This window comes from Armigeres subalbatus, chromosome 3 (genome assembly GCF_024139115.2).
Source record: "Armigeres subalbatus isolate Guangzhou_Male chromosome 3, GZ_Asu_2, whole genome shotgun sequence".
Lineage (NCBI taxonomy): Eukaryota > Metazoa > Arthropoda > Insecta > Diptera > Culicidae > Armigeres > Armigeres subalbatus.
The window spans coordinates 166,831,062-166,851,985 of NC_085141.1; the positions used below are offsets into that span (position 1 = coordinate 166,831,062).

Sequence of the window (20,924 nt, forward strand, 5' to 3'; positions counted from 1 at the left end):
CGGTGAATGTTCAGAACAGCTGATTTGCAGTTTGCTGTACGTTTGCGTTCGGAAGGCAATCCACACTATCGTTGAGAGCAGGTATTGGCCCATGGGAATTTACTTTTATGATATGAGAGTTGGAAATATGATTCTCATATAGTTGAACTATTATCACTGATAACGTGCTCTAATTGAAAGATTTTGAAAATATGCTTATTGTTACCTGATGTTATTACATAATCAGGGCTTTGTTAGTTTATTACCATGTAACACATATATAAACATAATTGTGATTCATTTAATATTTCTATAGCTATGCTTAAAAAATATTGATATACCTATAACAGCTTAAGAAAATATTCACTATTGTTTTGCCTTTCTTGTACAACAAGTACACCTTTGGCTTTATGACCACTCCAAAAACAATTGCTTGATAGGAGGCCCGGAGACCCATAGTGTTATATACCAATCGACTCAGCTCGATGAACTGAGGTGATGTCTGTATGTGTGTGTGTGTGTGTACAAATTTTGTAGACACTCTTTTTGGAACTTATCATTGTTCGACTCGCAACAGGTTCCATTTGACGGGGAATCCTGTCCTATTGTTTGCTATTGAAAATTGGTCAAATCGTACTATTTGCAAGAGAAAGGCACCAATACCGCTTAATGGATTAATCCAGTTTTTTTAGTATTGTTTTGCACGAGAATGGCCCCAGCACCGCTAGGTAGATCATTTCTTTATCCTTAACCGATATGCTCACAAGTTGCATTCGGCGGGAAATGCTGTCCCATTGTTTCCTATTGAATATGGACCTGAGACTATGGGCTCAAAGTTATGACGAAATGCCTACTTTTTATGTAAAACGCACGAGAAAAGCACGTTTATCACTAAATGGATTGATCAAAGTTTTTATTTCAAATGCACCCTGGCTAGTCCATACAGACCAGCGACTGACCAATCAACTGCATCGGCTCTACACTAGCTAAATGTCGAATTGTTGGCTGATGAATATAACACCATGTCGTTCGTACTGCGACTGCTGTTTATTTTCCGTTTTGCATCCCATCATGACCTTTCTTCCTTGAGAGGGAACCCTTCTTCGCAGCTGATTGATCAGTATCGTAGAGAAGTTACACCTGCGCTGTTTAGTTTGCTATTCGCGATTCCTACACTACTTGCAGTGTCGGGTGGTTTTATATTGTGCTGTGCTGCGGCCGGATACGATTCGATTGAATCAATTTTTGTCATTTCAGGCGCCGGAGAGTCTGAAAGTATTATTGTTCCGAACAACATCGAGCCGTCGCGTGTGTTCTCCTTTGTTAGCTGACTATAATATATAATTGTCTAAGTTGTCAGTCACGTCGGTGATTCCTTTGTGAATAAGAATATGAAGGTGCTGATTGTTTTGGGTCATTTTGCTGCTCCGGTTGGTCTTGGTAAAAGTTTAAAATACTCATCTTTTGCGTTTTAAAAACTGTCTCAGTCGCATTTTTTTTTCAATTTGAGAATTAATGTTAATTGACGTATTTACAATGATTTTTTTTTCTTTCTGTTTTAGCGAATGTTCGGAATCGTTTCGTAAGCTACCGTTCAAATCAGACGGGATTGTATCAGCAATGCTATGGCTCGATTCCAACGAGCAGCAATAGGACTGTCGCTGTGATAGCAGTGTCGCCTACAAACACAACCCTACTGGATGCACTAGGTTATAGTTTTAGTAATAATGGTGCTATTAGATGTATATCGACGAGCGGTGTCCACTACGACCAGCCGTCGTCTAAAGTGGAAGTCACAGTACAAAAAATCAAACAGTCGCAAAAGGAACAGGAGCAGCAGTCTGAAATTGCTGCCACGACTTCAGCGCAAGCAGCATCAACAGCAGCGACTAGTACAAGTCAAACTGCCCCATCGCCTCAAACCCAGGTTGTTGCAACTGCTCCGGTCAAAAAAACCCTCAAACAGCGAATATGGGCTGAAATGCTGCATTATTACCATGGCTTTCGATTACTGTTTATCGACATAAACGTGAGTCGTAAGCTCTTGTGGCGAGTACTTAACGGCAATACGCTGACAAGGCGAGAGCATCGACTGTTGGTGCGAACGACCTCGGATTTGTTCAGACTGTTACCGTTTTCTGTATTTATTATAGTACCTTTTATGGAGCTTCTACTTCCGTTGGCTATAAAGTTGTTCCCAGGGATGCTCCCATCAACATTTCAAACTGCTACCGAGCGAGAAGATAAAATCAAGCAAAATCTGAAAGTCAAATTAGAGATGGCGAAATTTTTACAAAAGACGCTGGATGACATGTCGGTGCAAAGCTCTGAACATCGTTCACAGTCAGCAAAAGATTTCACCGAATTTTTTGCCAAGGTTCGCAATTCCTCTGATTTTACGGTAACTAATGAGGATATCATTAAATATTCCAAATTATTTGAGGACGAAATCACCCTGGATTCTTTGTCCAGACCACAACTACAGGCACTCTGTAGAGTATTGGAAATGTCACCAATTGGTACTTCAAATTTGCTTCGCTTCCAGTTACGGCTAAAACTGCGTAGCTTGGCTGCCGATGACCGAACGATACAGAAGGAAGGCATTGAATCGTTGAATCTTTCGGAGCTGCAAGCAGCTTGTCGTGCTCGTGGTATGCGAGCCTACGGTACAACCGAAGAACGACTACAATCGCAGCTGCGTGAATGGATAAACTTAAGTTTGAACGAAAAGGTTCCACCCTCACTGTTGCTACTTTCGAGAGCGCTGATGATTCCAGACAGCGTAACAACCAGCGACAAGCTGAAAGCCACCATTTCTGTCCTTCCTGACTCCGTTGCAACTGTTACAAAAGCTGCCATCGGCGAAAGGGAGGGTAAGATCGACAACAAAACCAAAATCGAAGTCATTAAAGAAGAACAACGCAAAATCAAGGAGGAGCGTGAAGAAGAAAAGGAAAAACAAAAGGAAATCGCAGAAATATTGGTGGATAAAGCTCCGCTTGTCACCGATGAGAAAGTCATCCACCTTGCAGAACCAGAAGTACATGTCAAACCTCCAGTGGAACCACCGATTGTTTTAACATCGGAAGAAATCTCCAGCAAGGATCTAGAAGCACTGGGAGACGCTTTAGGTTCACTCAGTAAAGATAAGAAAACACTGCTAGTGGAGAAGGAAGAAATCAAGGATTTGAAGGAAGAAATTGCTGACTATCAAGAGGATGTGGAAGAACTCCAGGAGGTAAGTAATAGTAAACTTCTTTACACGAGAAATTAATCCTCATTCATCGCAGTATTGCTTTAAGACATTGCTAAGAATTTGTTCCAATATTTACTATTTTTCTGCGAAAACTCAAAAGGCAGAATATCGAAAGCCAGATTTTCTTACACATGGAACGAAAAGCGGAATATATATTATAAGGCGTAATTACTAAATGTGGAATTTCAACAGGCAGAATTTTTTCGTTTCTTAGTCAGGCGTCTGCTTGAAGTAGGAGATAATATATTTTATTCTTTAAAATCTTACATTTGCCCAGTCTAAGTTGTCTCGTTTTTATATGGATTAACGGTTAACACCACAAAAATGACAGGGCTGGTAGCGATCACGATCACTAAAAAAGAGACCAAATAGTGACTTTCAGTTACAGAAAAAGTGACCAAATGTGTACTGACTTTCAGTCAGTGTTGATAAAAAGTCACAACCTCAAATCTTAGTACGATTTGAATCAAACGCGAAATCTTGCGTTCTCCGAATCATCCAATTGCCCATCCGTTGCCTTTCGGCAAATGAATGAAACTCCGTGATTTCGCGTGAAAAAAAAAACCTAAACGTGTTGCTTTCTTTCAAAATTGCACATCAGTTTGCCGGAGCGCATGACTCGATAAATTAGATTTGGAATGATTTTACCATTAAAATTGCTTTCAGTTAAAGAAATGTAACAAATATTGCCTTATATTTAAAGTTAATAACTAGGCAGCGAGTTACAAGTTCTTACACAAAATGATGTTTATAATAGTATATAGTTGTTTTACTATTTTGAACCAAGTTCAATGGCATTTTGGTGGATGATTTTTAGTTTTAGTATGAATTTATAAAACATGTTATGAACATGAATGAGGCTATATGAGAATATTGGGAAGTATACCCAGGGAATCATTTTATCTTCGATGCGCATGCAAAACAAGCGTCAAAAGAGAACCAACGGTAAAGCTTCGTTTTTGTCGGAGATAATAATGACAACGATCCGAAAAAATTGTCAGCAACAAAAAAAGAAAACAATTTTCACTTTCATTTTCTATGGTAATGACCTTAATTCAACGATACTTTTACAATATTTACTTTTGCAGTTCAGAGATTTGGAATACTTTTGAACCGAGAGTAGTTCAATTTCTTAACAAGAGGCATTAGTAGCATACAAACGCATTTCACTAGCTACAATTAGGTTTTTTAGGGAAAATAGTGCAAGAAAACCCTAGATCTCAAATTGTCTTGAAGCTAATAATATCACAGGGGTCAAGGGATCAGTGTTTCGATGAGCGGATTTGCTTACGTCTCACAGGAAGTTACAGTTAAGAAGGATCTCGTAGCTTGTACAATGCTTGTGCCGATAGTGTTGACACCGGCCAACTTGTGGAGATCGTCGGTCGGATACCAGGGGTTCAAGTTGAGGATCATCTTGAGCAACTTGTTCTGTTTAGCCTGAAGTCGTTTGCGGTGAGATTTTGAGCAGTTGCCCAAGACCGCCGATGCATAGGTCAGTATAGGCCGGATGATGCACTTGACCACCAGTAACTTATTTTTGAGGTAAAGCTTTGACCGGCAATTCAGCAGAGAGTACAGTGCTTTTGAACAGCGATCCATCTTTTCGGCGATATAGTTAATATATTTGTCAAACTTGAGGTTATCGAACTGTAGTTACCGGGTTGGTGATATCTTTATTAGCCTTCGAGATACCTATTACGTTGGCTTACTTCCATCCGGTTGGAAAGTAAAAAGTAACCTAAGACTAGACACGCGTTGAAGACTTTGGAAAAAACAATCAGTCCTTTTATTGGGTGGTGTTTGAGGCAGATTTTTCTGATCCCGTCCTGCCCGGGAGATTTACTATTTTTCAACGTGCGGATGATCGGCTTTATCTCCTTCGGTTTTATCAGAGCAGCATTTGGAACGAGAGGGCTGGCTGTACGAACTTGATCAGTTGCAATTTTCACGGCAGCTGAAGTTTCAGGATCGCCCGGCTTGTTGTGGGCAGCAGCAAACGCCATTGCAAATGCATCAGCTTTCTGTGATGGGCTCACTACGAGATTACCGTTGACATTTAGCAGGGAACTGTATTTTACCGTGTTCTGGAGGTCGCGGGTCAACTTTCAAAATTTGTTGCTGGCGTTATCTAGGTTGTTCAGCATCAAACCCAAAGTTCTTGTATCGATGTTCTACACTTATCGCTGTGATGGCATTGTTTTGATGGTTGACCACCGCACCAATCAGCGAGTCCCGACTCAGAATGAGCTGTGTTCAACGCACCTTTCTCAGCCGAATCAGCAGCTTTAGCTCATCGGGGATGTCCTTCTCATTTGGAAAGATTCTACGCGTAGGAATAGCTTCTTCTTCTTCTTATTGGCATTACATCCCCACACTGGGACAGAGCCGCCTCGCAGCTTAGTGTTCTTTAAGCACTTCCACAGTTACTAACTGCGAGGTTTCTAAGCCAGGTTACCATTTTTGCATTCGTATATCATGAGGCTAGCACGATGATACTTTTATGCCCAGGGAAGTCGAGACAATTTCCAATCCGAAAATTGCCTAGACCGGTACCGGGAATCAAACCCAGCCACCCTCAGCATGGTGTTGCTTTGTAGCCGCGCGTCTTACCGCACGGCTAAGGAGAGCCCCGCGTAGGAATAGCAGCCTTTTTCTTTCCAAGGCATAAACTGATTCATATTTGTGACATGAATTAAAAAATTGAAAATATTTTTTTCCGATTTTGTCACATTTCCTATTTTATCACCCCAAAATTCACCAGGGGGTGATAAAATCGGGACATTACTGTATCATTATTGCACGTCACTAGAGATCCAAAGCATACAAATTCTTCCACAACTTTAAATTTTTCACCAACCAGCACCACTTCTCTACTACCACCCTTAATGAACCCACATTGATTGTCAGCGACCATGTATTTTGTTTTGCTGGTGAGTTCCTTTTAAAAGGCTCAAAAGCCCAAAAATAGTTTATTCGGGCAGTAAATTCCCTTCTTGGTCGTTGCACACGGCGCGAGATGGCGCTGTCTTCCTCCGCACTTCATTGACAGTCTCGTGAAACCTCCGCATATAGTTCTGCTCCATTTTTCCTGCGCCTCAGTAATCGCTTGATCTTATACTGTTTTTTGTTACTTCCTGTGGGTTCGATTTTCGGCTGCTCTTGCTCCCTTGTATCGACACCAACATCTGGCTTCCGGCAAACTTCTTCTCGTCTGTCAATCTCTGACACTCCACATCGAACCAACCATGTACAATACGATGTTTAAGAATGAAAAACTACACAATTATTACAACTTAATTTTCAATTCAATTATTAATCTCCCATTGGAAGTAGCACTTCGAATTGTGTGTCTTTTGTATCGCTTATTTAGTTGTGTAACTTGCTGTGATTATTTTACCATTTTGTGACATTTCATTGCTTTTGACTCGTTGTACTTAGTGTTGTGAAATTTGTGTTGGATGGTCAGTGATAAATATTGCGAATCGATCGTTTATCATCGCTTCCCTGATAGTGATATTGTTGTGACTTGTGACTGTTTTGTTTTGCAATCTATTCGCACTATCCCCTAACTGCACTTTTTCGGCTACCGTACATCCACACTGCAAGTTTAAGAGCATCTCCATCTCCATCGACGATGTCATCCGCTTGTGATCACTGCGCGAGGCCAGTTAAAGCTGACGACGAGGGTATTACTTGCATGGCTTTCTGCGAAAGAATGGTACACTATAGGTGCACCGATAAAAAACTCAACAAGTCGTTTATCAAAATCGTCCATGAGAACCAAAACCTCATGTGGATGTGTGATGAGTGTGCGAAACTTATGAAGATGGTTCGATTCAAATCCGCTGTTTCGTCATTCAGTGATGTTGTTAACACTATCACTGAGAAGCAGGAATCCGCGCACGAAGAAATTAGGATGGAACTAACAAAACATGGTCAACAAATCGCTCAGCTAACCAAACGCATTGCTGCATCTTCTCCGGTCCTTCAACAACAAAGTGGCTCTACCCGACAACCTCCATTCAAAAGACGTCGTCAAGAAGACATAGGATCGCATAAACCTCTTCTTGGTGGCACGAAAATAGTTCCCGACGCCAGCGTAATAACCGTACCTGAGCCAATTCAACTGTTTTGGGTTTACCTTTCTCGTATCCAACCAAGCGCTAAATTGGAAGCTGTTGAAAAGCTAGTAAAGGATTGTTTAAAGTGTGAGGAAGCTGTTAGAGTGATTCCTCTTGTAAAAAGAGGCATCGACACTAGTCGTCTGAGCTTCGTTTCCTACAAAATCGGAATCGACCCCAAGTTTCGAGAAGCAGCTCTTGACACTCAAACCTGGCCCAAAGGAATTTTATTTCGCGAATTCGAAGACAACAGCTCAAAAAACATGTTCTTGCCTCTGCTGAATACGCCAACCATCACGATTTCGCCCGAAGCCGGCTCGTCCCAGTTTACGACACCCTTATCCGGAATAAATCTAGAAGGTTAACTTATTTCAACGAACCTACATCATCTTCACTACCGGGACGCACGCTTGCCATCAGTACTGAGGAAGCCCCTAGTCGACTCATCACAGTCGAGCCATTCCTGCCAGCGATCTTCAGCCGTTCCGGTCCTGTGTTTGAGCTCGGTGAAGGGGTCTTCCGCACTCCCTTTGCAGGCAAGTATACACATGAAGGTAACACTGCTCTGCCTGAACAATCTCCGTTTTCCAGCGCTCTCGGTAGTATCAGCCCCATAGAGACAATAGACAATCCGGATTTATCGTGTGCTACATTGACCATCAATCCGTTGGTTCCCGTTACTCCCGTTGGTGCCTCTTCTGTATCATCACTGGGACGCACGCTTGCCGCTAGCATTGAGGAAGCCCCGGATCCCCCCAACGCAGTCGAACCGTTCCCACCAGCGTTCATCAGTCGTCCTGGTCCTGCGTTTGGGGCTAGAAATGGGGTCTTCCGAACTCCTGTGTTCGGCAAGTATGAACAACATTCAAATGGGTCTGTTCCTAAAGCTGCACTGTATTCTAGTGAACAATGTATCTCGCATATCTCCACGCCCTCCTATTCGCCCATCGTCGCTTGCTGGCCAGTCGCCTCTGCAGAGTGTCCAGGACGCACCGCAGTAAGCTTCTCGGGAGATTTTTCCAGTCCCTCTATCTCAGTCGCGCCATCTGCTGCCAGAGTTCATCCAAGTCGTCCTGGCCCTGAGTTTAGATGTGGATTGGAAATCTCCCAGCACGTTACTCCAGGCAAGTACCTATGCAACAATGAACATTCGCTGCCTGATTCGGATCTAACTTCCAGCAGTTCTCCGGTAGTATCATCAACCAGGTCGATCGATCGCGACACCGATGATCTCTTGATTTACTACCAAAACGTAGGCGGTATCAACTCAGAAGTAGACAGCTATCGTCTAGCAACATCAGCTCAGTGCTACGATGTTATTGTCCTGATCGAAACTTGGCTTGATGATCGCACACTCTCGAGTCAAGTGTTTGGTACTGAATACGAAGCGTATCGGTGTGACCGAAATCCTGAAAATAGTAGGAAATCTACTGGTGGCGGTGTCATCATTGCTGTACGGCGTGGTTTGAAGGCAAGGCTAATTGAAAATTCCTCGTGGCAATGTTTGGAGCAAGTCTGGATATCCATCCAATTGAAGAAGAGCGCCATTTTCCTTTGTGCCGTGTACATACCTCCAGATAGAACACGTGACGTTGACTACTTAGATACCCACTGCCGTTCCGTCTTCACCGTAGTCGAGGGTATGGCAGCGGCGGATGAGCTTCTTGTCATTGGCGACTTTAATCTTTCCGGTGTTTCGTGGAGACAGTCTCACAATGGTTTCCTCTATCCCGATGGACATCGGTCAGTATTTCACTCGGGTGCTTTGCATCTTCTCGATGACTACAGCACGGCGATGCTATCTCAAATCAATCATGTAGCGAATGAGAATCAACGTTGCTTGGACTTATGTTTTGTGAGCAAGCAAGATGTCGCCCCGTTCATCGCCGCAGCTCCAGCTCCCATGGTTAAGCTCGTCCCTCATCACCCTCCTTTAGTTGTCCGAATTCCGGTGAGCCTGGCCAACGAGTTCAATGTATTTCCCGCTTCCGTATCATACAACTTTCAGAAGGCCGATCATCAAAGCATTGTCGACGTACTATCTGATATGCCTTGGGACGCTATACTTGCCGATAATGTCGAAAATGCTGCGTCGACTTTCTCGCATATCTTGGCATACGTTATTGACCGACATGTTCCCAAAAAGTACACAAGAATAGCTCTCATCCGTCCTGGTACACTCGGGAATTAAGAGAACTTAAAACTGCCAAGAGAGCCGCCTTAAGGAAATACACTAAATACCGCACGTTTTCCTTAAAGGATCACTACGTCAGACTCAACAACGCCTATAAACGGGTCAGTCGTATATGCTATTCCCGATATCAAAGTAAGATCCAAACCAATCTCAAAACGCATCCTAAACTGTTTTGGAATCATGTCAACAAGCAACGCGGGGAATCTGGCCTACCTTCCTCTATGACATTTAAGGGCGAAACTGTATCATCACTGCAGGAGATCTGCAGACTGTTTTCGTTAAAGTTTGCTGACGTTTTTACTGATGAACAGCTTACCGACAACGAAGTACATCACGCAGCAGACAATGTTCCCCTATGGCCATGTACTAGGTGTTATCGACATCAGCGAAGAAATGATCTCCTCTGCTGCATCAAAACTAAAGTCATCGATCAAACCTGGTCCCGATGGTATTCCATCCAATTTCCTGAAAAGACACATTTCCAGTTTGCAGTATCCGTTGCTCCTCCTGTTTCGGCTTTCCTTATCCAGTGGCATCTTTCCTTCATGTTGGAAGATTGCACAAATGTTTCCTGTGCACAAGAAAGGGAACAAACGTGACGTGGACAATTATCGAGGAATAACTTCGCTGAGTGCAATATCAAAACTGTTCGAACTCGTTGTGATGGATCCTCTGCTTTCCCACAGCAAGCAGTATCTGTCTGAAACTCAGCATGGATTCATAGCCGGTCGCTCCACTAGTACTAATTTATTGTGCCTTACATCTTTCATCACGAACAGCATGACGAAAAGAGCTCAAACAGATGTCATCTACACAGATCTGTCAGCTGCTTTTGATAAGTTAAACCACTGCATCGCTATCGCCAAATTAGACAAGTTAGGAGTAAATGGCACTCTATTGGAATGGTTCCGATCATATCTATCCGGCCGCCAACTAACGGTTGCTATCGGCGACTGCAGATCTGATTCCTTCGTGGCTACATCGGGAATACCCCAAGGAAGTCATTTGGGTCCGTTAGTCTTCCTACTATATTTCAATGACGTGAATTTTGTACTCGAAGTTCCCCGCCTATCGTATGCTGATGACCTGAAAATGTTCTTGCAAATCCAATCCATCGAAGATTGCTATTTCCTTCAACGTCAGTTAGAATCGTTTGCCAATTGGTGTAACGTCAACCGTATGATAGTCAATCCGGCTAAATGCTCGATGATCACTTTTTCTCGGATTAAAAATCCCGTTAGATTCGACTACACGCTTTTGAATACCAGCATAGAACGTCTGAGTCATGTCAAAGACTTGGGCGTAATTTTGGATTCCCAGCTGACGTACAAAATGCATATCTCATACGTTGTAGGTAAGGCTTCCAAAACCCTGGGCTTCATCTTTCGGATGGGTAAAGAATTTTCTGACATTTACTGTCTAAAGTCTTTGTATTGCTCACTGGTGCGGTCGATACTGGAGTATTGCTCCGCCGTTTGGAATCCCAATTATACGAACGGTGCCGAACGAATTGAGTCCGTGCAACGACGCTTCCTACGATTTGCTCTGCGTAGACTACCGTGGAGAGATCCATTACGCCTGCCAAGTTATGAAAGCCGCTGTCGGCTTATCGATCTGGAGCCGCTAAGAGAACGCCGTAACACCGCTCGAGCTGTACTTGTTGCAGACGTTTTGCAAGGCCGAATAGATTGTAGTGACATTTTGGAACAGATTAATATTAACGTACAGCCGAGAACACTTCGCAATAACGCTATGTTAAGAATGCCATTCCGTCGGACTAACTACAGTATGAACGGTAGTATTGAAGGATTACAGCGTATATTCAACAGGGTTTCTACAATATTCGACTTCAACCTGCCTCGTCAGACGCTGCGTCGAAGATTCAAAGAATTTTTCACTTCGCAATAGATAGCTGTTTTAGTGTTTGTGTCCATTTTTTTTTAAGTTTTTGACGATATGTATACTTATATCTTTTTTTTTTATTACCATCATTAGGACATAAGTAGTCTGTTGATGTAGGCCTTAAATAAAAAAAAGTTAAAAAAAAAAAAAAAAAAAAAATGGTTTTTACTTAATTTGTAATACATCCGCCATTACGCATTTTTGTTCGAGGTACCCCTTGGGGCAGCGAAGGTACCCCAGGCTGTCAACCGCTGCTTCAATGGAATACTTTTCATACGTCAATCTAATGATTTTTTTTCCAGTTTGTTTAAAAAAATGTAACACGGTTTTGAACCATGAATGTCGTTATTAGGAGGCGTGTGTTCACACCACTAACCCACTGACGCTTGTTTTGCCTTTCTCGTATACTAAGTATACGTAAAGGCTATATGATCACTCCAAAACCAAACTGTTGATAGAAGGCTCGGAGACCCATAGTGTTATATACCAACCGACTCAGCTCGCCGAATTGAAGTGATGGCTGTTATGAGTGTATGCATGCATGTGTGTGTATATGTATGTGAACAAAATTTTGTAGACACACTTTTTGGAACTTAGCATTGGCCGAATTACTCGCAACAAGTTCCATTCTACGGGGAATCCTGCCCCATGGTTTGCTATTCAAAATTGGCCAGATTGGACTATGGGATCAGAAGTTCTGGCCAAAATACTATATTATATGCGAAAAACACGGTTAAAAAAACTATTTTCTTTTAAAATATTTTATTGCACGAGAAAGGCACGAACATCGTTTAATCAAGGTTTTTCTTATGGAAATAACTTACAATCATAGGCAGTACGGAACGGGTAAAAGAGCATCATTATCGAGGATTTCCATTTTCTAGGAATGTTGTGCTTATTCTCCTGAAACGTTCTTTATAACATGGGCATGCTTCCAAACTACTTGATCGCTACACTGCCGGTTTTTGCATATCAGTTTAATTTTAGTTTTCGTCATTTTTTAGTTAGATTCAAGAATTATAAATCTTATTCACTATCACTATTTTTTCCTTGTCATAAAACGAGTTGTTTCAATTCCATTTAATTCCACCACTTTATTGTAACTTTGACAGATACGTATTTCGACCTCAACAGTAAGGTCGTCTTCAGTGTCTCGTACTTGACTCCACTTGTCGACAAGTCGAGTCAATTACGAGACACTGAAGACGACCTTACTGTTGCGGTCGAAATACGTATCTGTCAAAGGTACAATATGACAAGTAAATATGTACATTAATAATAAATAATTTTCGTATCACTATTTTTTAATTGTTTTGCAGGTCATCACAGCAGCGCCTAAAGAAATCAAGGTCAAGGAATCACGGGCGGCAAAGATGTTGTTCAAGAAGGTAAACTCGATGATCAACAAAATGGACACCGTTTTATCAGACTTGGAAAAGAAAGAAAAGCGGCTTAAAGAACAGGTCAGCGCTGTAGAGAAAAGCAAGTCCGATGTCGATGCTCCAACCTGCGTCGCTGCCGAAGAACTGGTCCGAATCGACGAGCTGATGTCAGCTATAAAAAAGGTAATTTCAAACAGATTTTTATTTCATTTGAAAAATGCTAAACATAATAATAACTGCTTTTCAGATTCAACAAGTTCCGGATGATTCTAGACTAGATCAAATTGCTAAAATTCTTGGCAAAATTGATGACGATCGCGATGGCTCCATCAAAGTGGAAGACGTTTTGAAGGTATACAATCGATTGTTATACAACTCATGAAACATTTGTGCTAACTGCATGATTGTGCTCTTTGTTCCGTATAGGTAATCGAAATAATTGGCCAAGAGAACGTACAATTGAGCTCCAAGCAGATCGACGAATTGATTGAGTTGATGGACAAAGAAGAGGTTTTGGAGGCAGAAGATAAGATCGAGAAGGCTCTCAACAAGAGTTTAGAAGCCAAGGAGAAACAAAAGGAACAGGAAAGCAAAGAGAAGGAAAAGCTTCTTGAACTTCAAGACAAAGCTACTGATTTGGCTTTGTCAGAACCTCAGTTAAAAACCGAAAGTGAAAAGAAGGTTGGTCCATAGACAAGGCAAATTTGTGTAAAGTTAAAAATTGTTTAAATACATCATTCCGTCTATTGCACCGTAAAAACCTTACTGGTTCGGATATTACTCAGTGATTTAAGTTTTACAATCAAACCAAACTAAATCCAATAATGTTTCTTTTGTCAGCTGGACGAATGTGTTCTCGAGGAGTATACTCTTCAGAAGGATGTTGAGAGGAAAGATCAAACAGTTTCTGGTACCGATAAATCCAGCAACGCGGTCCCGATGTCACCAATTTCGAGTACCCCAAATATTCCACCCAACATTGTTCCACCACCTGCGTCGTCGGATTTATCTAAATCTGCACAGGATAAGAGAATATGATGCTTTCAGGTTGACGATGAAGGTTCTAAACCACCATCGATTCGAAAATAGATTCCAAAACTTGCCTAAAACGAACGATATGGCAGCCGTTGGTTGCAACTGTACAGTGTGTAAGACAATATATTCTGTATTGGCAAAAAAGGTCAGAATCCAAAGTAAAGTAAACCGAGTAGAAAATCTAATATTTCCGAAAACCAAGTGATTGTATAGATTATTTATCAAAAAATTAATGTAAAAGCTATAAGCAAAGGACAACGATTAATTTTCTTTCAAAATATCCGATAGCCGTCATCTGCGGAGACATTTTAAGACAAATTACCAATTGAAAAAAATGTTTGCATCCAGAAGCTTTGCCTATAGCAATCGTCTTATCATTGTTTAAACTCTGTCTTCTCCCCCCTCGACTCAGTGCATTTCCCCAGTTTATAGGGAGAGCTTCTCCTACTTCTTAGGTATGGAAATTTGTGTAGTAAAGCGCAATGGTGCAAAGCAATCGAGAAAAGCTCCAAACTAACCGGACTGTGTTTACGTAACTGTCTTGGGTTAACGTAAATCCAATTGAAATTTCAAAATGTCCATCTGCAATTTAAAAAGAAAATCCCAAGAATTTCGGGTTGATTTGGTCCCGAGGAAATAACAGTGAATTTGTGATAGAAATGTCAAAGAATAGGAAATGGAAATTTTCCAAAAAGTATTTCAAGGGGAATCACCGAAGAATGTCTTAAAACTAATGGAATTTTGAAGAACTCCTTGAAAATAAATAAGAATTTCTTTCAGAAGAATGTCTCAAATTCAGAAAAAAAAAACACCGTCAACATTCAAAAGAATCTGCGGAAAACTCTGATTATTACACCTAGCGGCAAGGTTGCCTTTATCGTGCATTATGAATATTACATCTTGTATGTGATATGTATAATTCACGCCAAAGATGGTATCCGGAGGAAGATGGCAAGACATTTTATAGAGGATAAAACAAACACGTCTGGTTAGGTTCACATGCAAATAACAACAACTTTATTCAACATCATACTTCGCATAGTGCAACAGATTCTCAGTAGCTCAGATCTCTAAATTATTATTAGAGTATATCTCTCGTAATGGAACTGCCAGCAGGGGTTCCCCATCTGGCCACTACAATGAAAATAGTATTTTGACCATAACTTCTAAGCTCAATTTCAATAAGGAATAATGTTGCGAGCAAAGTGATTAAGGATATCCACAAAAAAAATATTTCAATAGTTGAAAACCAAGAACTTCCTAACATGCCGATAGTCAATCAAAAATGGCTATCAACGATCAGAACCAGTTCAGGTTTCATTCGACCTCACGAGGAACATTGACTGGCATACATTTGCATCGGTGGTAAAAATTGGTATTGAATCAACTGATGTTCTGCCACCACTGGATGGATATCGAATCCTTACCGAGTTGATTAAAAAAAGCGCACTAGAAGCTCAGAAACGACGCGTTCCAAGTACATCTGTCATAAGAAGACCATCCACTCCTGAATGGGATGATGAATGTACTAAGTTGTATTTTGAAAAATCTGATGCCTTCAAGGCTTTCCGTAAACAAGGAAGTTCTGAGCTTTTCGACTATCACGGGACTATCACGAGAAACCTCAATGACAACACTTTGGAAAACGGCCCCCAACATGCGGAAACGCATTTCCACCAACGAGAGTGAGGAATACTCCAATCAATGGATATTCAACTTCGCAAAAAAGGTCTTTCCAGATTCCGTACCAGCAGAACGGCTATTTCGAGAATCAGTCACTGATCCCGGTTCATTGGGTGGATCATTCTCAATGCTGGAACTATCTATGTCTCTTCTGTCATCAAATAACTCTGCTCCGGGATGCGTTAACATCAAATTCAATCTTCTTAAAAATCTCCCAGATATAGCAAAGAGACGGTTACTTGACCTGTACAACTGTTTTATGGAGTACAATATCGTACCTTCAAAATGGCGACAGGTCAAAGTAATAGCTATTCAAAAGCCTGGGAAACTAGCGTCTGATCACAATTCATACCGACCGATTGCCATGCTATCCTGCATGAGAAAATTATTGGAAAAAATGATCCTTTCAAGAATCGACCATTGGGTCGAGCAAAATACATTACTGTCAAATACTCAGTTCGGTTTTCGAAAAGGTAAAGGAACAAATGATTGTCTAGCGTTGCTCTATTCAGATATACAGCTGGCCTATGCGCACAAGGAGCAACTGGCTTTAGTTTTCTTGGATATTAGGGCGCTTTTGATTCTGTTTCCATAGAAGTACTGTCGGAAAATCTGCACAGTAGTGGATTACCCGTTATTTTGAATAATTTCTTGTTCAATTTGTTGTCAGTAAAACACATGAACTTTACTCTCGGCACTCTGACAACTTCCAGAAATAGCTACATGGGCCTTCCCCAAAGTTCATGTTTAAGTCCTTTGCTTTACAATTTCTATGTTAAGGATATTGACAATTGTTTGGAAGGACAATGCACGCTTAGACAACTTGCAGATGATGCCGTGATCTCCCTAAGAGGTCCATGTGCAGCTGTCTTGCAAGGACCATTGCAAAGTACCCTAGATAATCTGACTGTGTGGGCCAGGCATTTAGGGATCGAGTTTTCACCCCAAAAAACTCAGTTGGTTATGTTTACTAAGAAGCGGTACCCTGCTCAAGTAAACTAAAGCTGTTGAATGATGACATCAACCAATCTACGTTCTATCTCCGGAACATGGCGGGGGGCTCACCCGGAAGAACTCATCAAACTTTATAGAACGACTATTCTCTCTGTTTTGGAGTACGGTTCTTTCTGCTTCCTCTCAGCAGCTGAGTGCCATCTAATCAAATTGGAACGAATTCAGTATCGTTGTTTGCGTATTGCCCTTGGATGTATGCTTTCAACGCATAACATGAGTCTGGAGGTACTTGCAGGAGTCACTCCTTTAAAGCACCGTTTCTGGGAACTCTCACTTAGAATACTGATCAAATGTGGAACAAGTAACACACTTGTCTTAGACAATTTCGATAATATGCTTGAACTGATTCGTCAGTCACGATTCCTGAGGATCTACCTAAACTACATATCGTCAGATCTTTGTCTTCCATGTTATAATCCACCTCGAGCCCACTTCATCAACGACAGTTCCTCAATTGAATACGATCTGTCCATGAAACATGCAATTCAAGGAATACCAGATATCTTCGAAATCTTTCTATTTCCCCTATTTTTTCCGAAAAATATGGACATGTCAATTGCAACAACAGACATTTCACTGATGGTTTTCGCAGTAACGGATCCACTGGCTTCGGTGTTTTCAATGAAAATTCAACCACCTTCCGAAAACTTCAGGAACCGTGTTCAGTTTATGTTGCTGAGCTTACAGCAATTAACTTCGCTTTGGGGATAATTTCCGATCGGGTAGACCATTATTTTATCTTCTCGGATAGTCTTAGTTCTATCGAGGCACTCCGGTCGATGAGACCTGTTAAGCACGCATCTTACTTTCTTAGAAAGATAAGTGAGCAGATGCGTGATTTGGTCGAAAGATCATTCAAGATTACCTGTGTATCATTCCGTGCCGATAGTTCGAACGAGCCAGACGTGTGTGCTGTGTCTCATCGCGGATTGTGTTCGGTAGTGCGAGTTGTATTGTGTGGTGCTATTCCTACCTACGGATCACTGTGGTCGGATATCATGAAATCATGGCATTAATAAATAACTCCTTAGGGTTGCCTCATAGAAGTTTGGTGTCTTCCACAAAGTTGTTGCTTGATAAGTAGGCCTTCATATGGTGATAAAACTATAGTTCGGAACTCTACCGCTAGGGCGGCGCTTCAGCTAACTTCTTATATGAGCATGACAGGATGATGGTGTCTTCTGCAAAGTTTTAGAATTTAGTATTATGAGCAACTCTTGCGAAGAAACCATCTTTGAAAAGGCTTTTGATTCTGAGATACAATGCCTTTTTTGTATAAAATGTGCTTTTATTCCCAAAGTTTGATTGTTTTTAGTTTAATTTAGTATCTATGTGAAATATTTATTTTCACACAATTTTTCTGTATCCCATAGAGTAATATATAGTAGTGTCTGAGCCGATTTGATCATGAAATAACTTGGATAACGCCTTAACTTTTGTAAAATATTCAAAAATATGATGAAAAATCGATTTGTTCTCCAACTCCCTCCACTTCCCGCTTAGATTTTATCTCGGATAGAATCTTTGGGTTATAAAGAATGTAACGGACGCGAATTCGGTTGCAGAAAATTGCCGTAAATCTTCCACAGTGCCTTAATATTTATTGAGTTCCGCATGTGTCCACCTGTCACTTATTCAATCAAAGTAGGCCCTAAAATTCATATTATAATGAGCACATAAACTTTCTGGGCTTCGTTTTGATTATTTTGCAGTATTATTTTAAAATATATTGGTCTGGAATCTAGCTTAGAAATCACTTTATGGCAATACAGATTTGGTTCCCTTGAAGTTAAAGTTAGTACACTCTGGACGGATTTCGAAACAAGAAGGTTTGATTTTAACTAAACTCTTAACAAGCTCTGACTAGTTCATATCAAAACGTAAATTAATTAACGTTGTCCGTAAATCTATGTCTATATCGAGGAGTGTGCAAATCATAATAATTAGAAAATGTGTATTCGATAAGATTCGTCAGAAATACCATCTGGTGTCACTATATTTGGCGTTATTCTATTTTCATCTTCAAGATCTAAATCGTTGAAAATGGGCTCTCATGAAACATTACCGGAAATTGTGAAACAGCTCCTAGTTCTGAAAAAAAAGATAATTACGTTCTTCGATGATTAATGTACAAAACATTTTGTATTTATATTACGTTCAGCATAAACAGTTCGTATGCCAACGTTAAATAAATATTAAAATGTTTACAACTATTATTTAAGAAAAATATAGTACCAGCATAAAATTTCTATTGCATGGCACTATAAATGATAGTAATGGTAGGAGTGCATCCAAGGAATTCGTGGCGTATGTTAAATTGAGCGCAAAATCATTCAGTTGAACAAATAAAAGTAGGTCGTTTGAAAGCTACGGCAAGTTTCTGCAACCAAGTTCCTCTCCGTTTCATTCTTTACAACCCAAACATTCTTTCCGAGATAAAATCTTGGTGGGATGTGGAGGGAGTGGGAAAATAAACCGATTTTTCTATATATTTTAAATATTTTACAATAATTAAGACATATTTTAGGTTGTTTGTTGGTTAAATCGGGTCAGACCCTACCATATATTACTCTCTGGAATATATAAATTATATGCGAAAATAAATATTGTACATAGATACAAAATTAAACTGAAAAAAAAAACAAATTTTGGGAATAAAAGCACATTTTATACAAAAAACCAAATTAATCCACCTAGCGTTGGTGGTGCCTTTCTCGCGCATTATGAAAATGAGAAAAACATATACGAGAGGTCAAATTTGCACTTTAGGGGGATAGATTTTACCTTTTTCTTCAATTTATGTCTATTTGCGGTCATTTGAGTGCATTGCATCGGTTTCTGTAAACAATTTTTTTTCGATTTTGAATTTTTTTTTCAAAGGGCCCTTGTTGAAAAAACAATGTTTTTTGAATAACTCTGGAACGCAATGGCATATCGAACCAATTTTCAATAGGAAACAACTAGACCGCAATCCGCGTCGATTGCAACTTGTTGCGAGCAAATTGGATAATGCTAAGTACCAAAAAGTGTGTCTCACATTTTTGTACACACATACACACACACATACATACACACATACAGACATCACCTCAATTCGTCGAACTGAGTCGATTGGTATATAACACGATGGGTCTCCGAGTCTTCTATCAAACGTTCGGTTTTGAAGTGATCCTATAGCCTTTACGTATACTTTGTATACGAGAAAGGCAAAAAGGCATTGTATCTCAGAATCAAAAGCCTTTTCAAAGATGGTTTCTTCGCAAGAGTTGCTCATAATACTAAATTCTAAAACTTTGCAGAAGACACCATCATCCTGTCATGCTAATATAAAAAGTTAGCTGAAGCGCCGCCCTAGCGGTAGAGTTCCGAACTATAGTTTTATCACCATATGAAGGCCTACTTATCAAGCAACAACTTTGTGGAAGACACCAAACTTCTATGAGGCAACCCTAAGGAGTTATTTATTAATGCCATGATTTCATGATATCCGACCACAGTGCGGATCCAAGGCGATCGCTGTCGGCGAGTGAAGTAGCTGCTTCTGGCGACGCCAGTGAAGCAGGCTATTGTTACTGCTGCTGCCTACAGCAGCAGGGGCAGATAAGTAGAAACGTTTTTATTGTTCTCCCATCTGCTTGATTCGGAGTGGGACTGATAGAATAAATAAAATTAGTTTTTTTAAAGTTTTTTTCTGATTAGCTATTAGTCTTAAGTTAACATAAGCAAAATCATCCTTCCACCTTGCGGGGTGAGAATGGAGACAGAGACTGTGGAAGGCAATGGGCCTCCAAAAGATGCAGGGCGCACACGATTGTACCATGCGGCTTCGCCTGGGCCTTGGGTTGTTTACTTTCGGCAGAAAGTAAAGAGCCTAGATTTTCTGGGCATAAAACGAGATTTGACGCGTCGTTTTACGAAGCTTGAATTCAGCCAAATCAACAGGAACAAACTACGCATCACCGCACCTACATACCAGGTGGCGAATGAAATTGCTGGCAACAGGGCGTACAATGTTGAATATTTAGTTTATGTGCCCTCGCGGGAGGTCGAGATAGAAGGCGTAATCAACGCAGCGAGCTTGACTTGCAAGGATGTGCTTGCAGGGAAAGGTCGCCTAAAGAACGCCCTGCAATCTACAGTGGATATTCTGGACTGCAAGGAATTGCATTCAGCAGCCACGGTAGATGGCAAAAGGTTTATTCAAGTCAGGCTCGCTTCGGGTGACATTCGCCGGTTCGATGCTTCCAAAGTATGTCGATATAGAAAATATGTTGTTTCCGGTGCGTCTTTTGTGCCAAGGGTATTTAATCGTACCAACTGCAAACAACTTGGTCACACTGCCGAGTTTTGTGAAA

General features: G+C 40.8%; 1 protein-coding gene across 2 annotated transcripts in view; it reads left to right on the plus strand.

The window, feature by feature from the left end:
- LOC134220047 (mitochondrial proton/calcium exchanger protein) overlaps positions 1–14,124 on the plus strand; it is a 41,552-nt gene extending 27,428 nt beyond the window's left edge. The window contains exons 1-6 of one of the 2 annotated variants that reach the window (XM_062698991.1): positions 1,107–1,419; positions 1,542–3,217; positions 12,775–13,020; positions 13,085–13,189; positions 13,264–13,518; positions 13,678–14,124. In XM_062698991.1, coding sequence (XP_062554975.1) covers positions 1,371–1,419; positions 1,542–3,217; positions 12,775–13,020; positions 13,085–13,189; positions 13,264–13,518; positions 13,678–13,875 — 2,529 coding nt within the window. In that variant the 5' untranslated portion in view covers positions 1,107–1,370 and the 3' untranslated portion in view covers positions 13,876–14,124. Of the gene's footprint in view, positions 1–1,106; positions 1,420–1,541; positions 3,218–12,774; positions 13,021–13,084; positions 13,190–13,263; positions 13,519–13,677 lie in introns of those variants that run through there. The other variant, XM_062698990.1, reaches the window with a different exon arrangement.
- Positions 14,125–20,924: the final 6,800 nt, after the last annotated feature.